General features: G+C 39.7%; 1 protein-coding gene across 1 annotated transcript; it reads left to right on the forward strand.

Annotated features, from left to right (window-relative positions):
• Positions 1–1,038: 1,038 nt before the first annotated feature.
• On the forward strand, positions 1,039–4,203 carry LOC114404446. The gene has a single exon (XM_028367388.1). The coding sequence runs from the start codon at positions 1,039–1,041 to the stop codon at positions 4,201–4,203; it is 3,165 nt and encodes a 1,054-aa protein (XP_028223189.1).
• The last annotated feature ends 318 nt before the right edge of the window (positions 4,204–4,521 follow it).

Here is a 4,521-nt window from a genome sequence, read left to right on the forward strand (position 1 = left end):
CACACAAAAAAGCATCCTCTACCGTAAAAAAATATTATCGGCCAGCGTTTGTAAAAGAACTTGCGCAATGCCGGCGGAAAAATAGCAGTCGCGGCTATTTAACGACTTATGTTGGCTGTTGTTTTGACTATTCAATCCCTGAATAATATTTGGATGATATTGATTAGGAAATGTTTGATCGACTTCACAAGGTGATTTTTTTTTTGGACCGGGATCTGTTCACCTTCCTTGCCGATGTCGGCTAGGATTTTTTTTTTTATCAGTATCGGTCAATAATGTTTTTTTCCGAGGTGGACAAATGTTGTGCTTGCCGAGTAAATGAAAACATGGCGGTGTGGTACGAAAATTGACCAAGAGGAGTTGAAAATCAACACAAGTGACATTCAAAGGGAAGTTAATGGCGTGGGGGCTGTTTGGAATCCTCAGCAAGGGCTGAGTTTAATTACTTGGCTATTTTAAGCATTTTCATCAGTTAAGACAAATAAAATTCAGCCATTCAAAACCTTTCCAAGATGGTTACAAAAGAAGCATAAATGGGACATTCAAGGCCTTAAATAGGCGTGTGGCTAATTATGGAAAAGGAATATCATGAGCTGATTGCATTAAGTCATTAATTGCATTTTATTACTAGTTTTATTGTGTTTAATTAGGCCTTACTGTTTTTCGGCCATATATGGATGTAATTTGATCATTTGCAGAATTATTCAATAAACAAGAACAATTCAGTCCAATTAGAAATTGTGTTTACATTTTCGCCCGATTATTTGCAAGCGTCGTCTTGAAAATAGTCCGATTAGCTCAATTGGTGAGTGCTAATCTCGTATTAAGCTATTGGTGTAGTTTAATATTGCTTATTTTTCCTTGCTGATTTTCGTAAAAACCCAAATACACAAATACCAAAAATACTTAAAAGAATTCGACTAATAAGGGTGGTACCTAGTACCTTCGTTATTGGTTGTTTGCTTCCGTTACCACACTCTGATTTCGTATCATTAGTGGCATCAGAGCACGGTTCTGATTCCGTGTTACGTGACAACAATGGATTTCAACAGTGATGATTTCATGGACAAATTGCATGAAGCCTTAAGGAACGTTGACATGAGAGATGAACGATGGAGGTCTAGAAGGGGTGAACCACGTCCAAACGTGGATGAGTTCAAAATCACTGAACTACCTGAATTTAATGGTAGTGCAGACCCGGAGGTTTATCTAGAATGGGAACGCAAGATTGATAGAATGTTTGACTTCAAGGATCTTGATGATGAGAAACGTTGCAAATATGCTATCCTGAAACTTAGCAAAAGTGCATCGTTGTGGTATGAGGGATTGAAGGCTAGAAGGACACGAGATGGAAAGGAGAAAATCCACTCTTGGGAGTCCTTGAAGAAGAAGTTGCGCAAGAGATATGTACCATCAAATCACCGACTGAATTTGTATAAAAAGATTGCAGATTTGGTGCAAGGCAAAATGAGTGTTACTGAATACATTGATGAGTTTGAGAACCTATGCCTAATGGGTGAAGTGGAGGAAAATGAAGAGCAAAAAATGAGCCGTTTCCTTCGTGGGCTGAATAAGAACATAGCTTTTGCTGTTGAGCTATGTAACTACACAGATTTCACCACTTTGTGCACCTTGTGTTTGAAGATTGAAAATCAAAACAAGAGTAGATATAATGCTGGGAGTTCTAGTGGTTGGTCCAAGGGAGGTGTGTCGGGTAGTGCAAATCCAGCCCCTAGCACTAAACCAATGGAGAATCAACCGAAACAAAGTGAGGCCGCTCCTAAACAACCCATTGCCACGGCCAAGGAGACTAATCTGTCAAAGGTTAGGTGTTTCAAGTGTCAAGGCTTTGGACACTTTGCTAGGGCTTGTCCTAATCAACGAGTTGTGACCCTCCGAGAAGCAATTAGCATGCGTGATGAGTTGATGAAGGAAGAAGAAGAATCTGGTGGCAATATTGAAGGTGATGGAGTTGAAATTGTTGAAGATGATGATGATGAGGTAGAAGTATATGGACCTCCCATGTATGATACCTTGATGCTAAGAACTTTGCAAGTCAAGGTTGTACCCGTGGAAGGAGATCAAAGAAATCAAATCTTCTACACTAAGGGTCAAGTGAAAGATAAGTGGTGTAGTATCATTGTGGATGGAGGTAGTTGTACCAATGCGGCTTCAACTGAAATGGTGTCTAAATTAGGATTGCTCACAACAAAACATCCTAAGCCTTATGCGCTACATTGGTTGGACAATGGAAGTAGCATAAATGTTACAAGGCAGACGCGTGTGGGATTAACCATGGGATCTTATGTTGATGAAATCTTGTGTGATGTGGTACCTATGGATGCAAGTCACATACTCTTGGGACGCCCTTGGCAATTTGATAGGGATGTGACGCATAGAGGAAGGTCCAATGAGCATGAATTGAACTTCAATGGCAAGAGGATTGTGTTGAAACCAATGGCATCAAATGAAGTCCGTTCCATGATTACAAAAAGAGGTAAAAAGCCTAGTCTCACTATGTTTGCTACTGAAAATGAAGTGAAGGATGCTATTGATAATGGTGAATTAGTCTACGTGTTGGTTGCAAAGAATGCTAGACAAGACGATGTAGAGACTCCTTTTAAACAACAATTGGAGGCTGTTTTGGGTGAGTATGAAGATGTGTTTCCAAGTGAACTACCAAAGGGTTTGCCACCTATCCGTGGGATTGAGCATCAAATTGATCTAATTCCGGGAGTTCCATTACCAAACAAGGCTGCATATAGGTGTAATCCGGAGGAGACAAAGGAGTTGCAACGGCAAATTGAAGAATTGATAAGCATGGGTTATGTGCGTGAATCAATGAGTCCATGTGCTGTTCCGACATTGTTGGTTCCTAAGAAGGATGGTTCATGGAGGATGTGTATTGATAGTAGGGCAGTGAACAACATAACCATCAAATATCGTTTTCCCATTCCAAGACTAGATGATATGCTTGATGAGTTACATGGATCGGTTATCTTCTCAAAAATTGATCTAAGGAGTGGATATCACCAAATCAGAATACGTGAAGGTGATGAATGGAAGACGGCATTCAAGACTAAGCATGGTCTATATGAATGGCTAGTTATGCCATTTGGGCTCACAAATGCACCTAGCACCTTTATGAGGCTCATGAACGAAGTACTCAAGCCTTTTTTGGGTAAGTTTGTTGTTGTTTATCTTGATGACATATTGGTGTATAGCAAATCTATAGAGGAGCATTTCACTCATTTGAAACAAATATTTGAGACCCTAAGAGCACAAAAACTCTATGGGAAGAGGGAAAAGTGTGATTTCTTGGTTGAAAGTGTGGTGTTTCTTGGATATGTGGTGTCTAAAGATGGAGTATCCGTTGATCAAACAAAAGTGGATGCTATCAAGACTTGGCCGAGCCCTACAACAGTTTCGGAGGTGAGATCTTTCCTTGGTCTTGCATCATTTTATCGACGCTTTATCCAGAATTTTAGCACTATAGCAAGTCCTATGACCGAATGTTTGAAGAAGGGTGCGTTTGGGTGGAATGAACAAGCACAAAAGGCTTTTGAATTGATTAAGTTAAAGCTTTGTGAAGCTCCTGTTTTAGCTTTACCCGATTTTACTCAACCATTTGAAGTTGAATGTGATGCTAGTGGAGTTGGCATTGGGGCTGTTTTGATACAAAACAAAAGGCCTATAGCTTATTTCTCGGAGAAATTGGGAGGAGCCAGATTGAACTATTGCACCTATGACAAAGAGTTCTATGCCATTGTGAGAGCTCTTGATCATTGGAATCATTATTTGCGTTCTAATCACTTTATATTGCATTCAGATCATGAGTCATTGAAGTATATCAATGGGCAGCAGAAGTTGAGTCCAAGGCATGCTAAATGGGTTGAATTTCTTCAATCTTTTAATTTCTCTTCAAAATACAAGGATGGTAAGAGTAATGTGGTGGCTGATGCACTTTCAAGGAGGTATGCTTTAATTTCAATTCTTGAAACTCGTTTACTTGGTTTTGAGACTTTGAAAGATTATTATAAAGAAGATGTGGATTTTGGTGAAATATACTCTAATTGTGAGAATGGAGCATTTGGAAAGTATATCGTGCAAGATGGATTTTTATTCAAGGAGAATCGGCTTTGCATCCCAAGGCATTCAATTCGTGAGTTACTAGTTCGTGAAGCTCATGGTGGAGGTTTGTGATGAGGACATAACCAAGGGCAAGGACCATGAAGCACTTGAAGGTCCCATGACCAGAGGCAGACTTAAACAAGCCCAACACGTCAAAGAGACAAGGCTGGTCATTTGTATAGCTGCCATTGATGATGATTGAAGGCCCAAGTGGAGAAAGATGAAGGCCCAGAGGCAGAGGCACTACCAAGACTACTAATTGTTGTTGAAGGCCCAAACTAACTTGAAGGCCCAAGTTAAATAAGTTTTTAGTTATAATTTATTTTTATTGTAATTTTGGCCCAAACTGTTTAGAAGGCCCATGTCTATTTTTATCTTTTTCTTCAGATA

The sequence above is a fragment of the Glycine soja genome, unplaced genomic scaffold, assembly GCF_004193775.1.
Source record: "Glycine soja cultivar W05 unplaced genomic scaffold, ASM419377v2 tig00037087_1_pilon, whole genome shotgun sequence".
NCBI classification, from domain to species: domain Eukaryota; kingdom Viridiplantae; phylum Streptophyta; class Magnoliopsida; order Fabales; family Fabaceae; genus Glycine; species Glycine soja.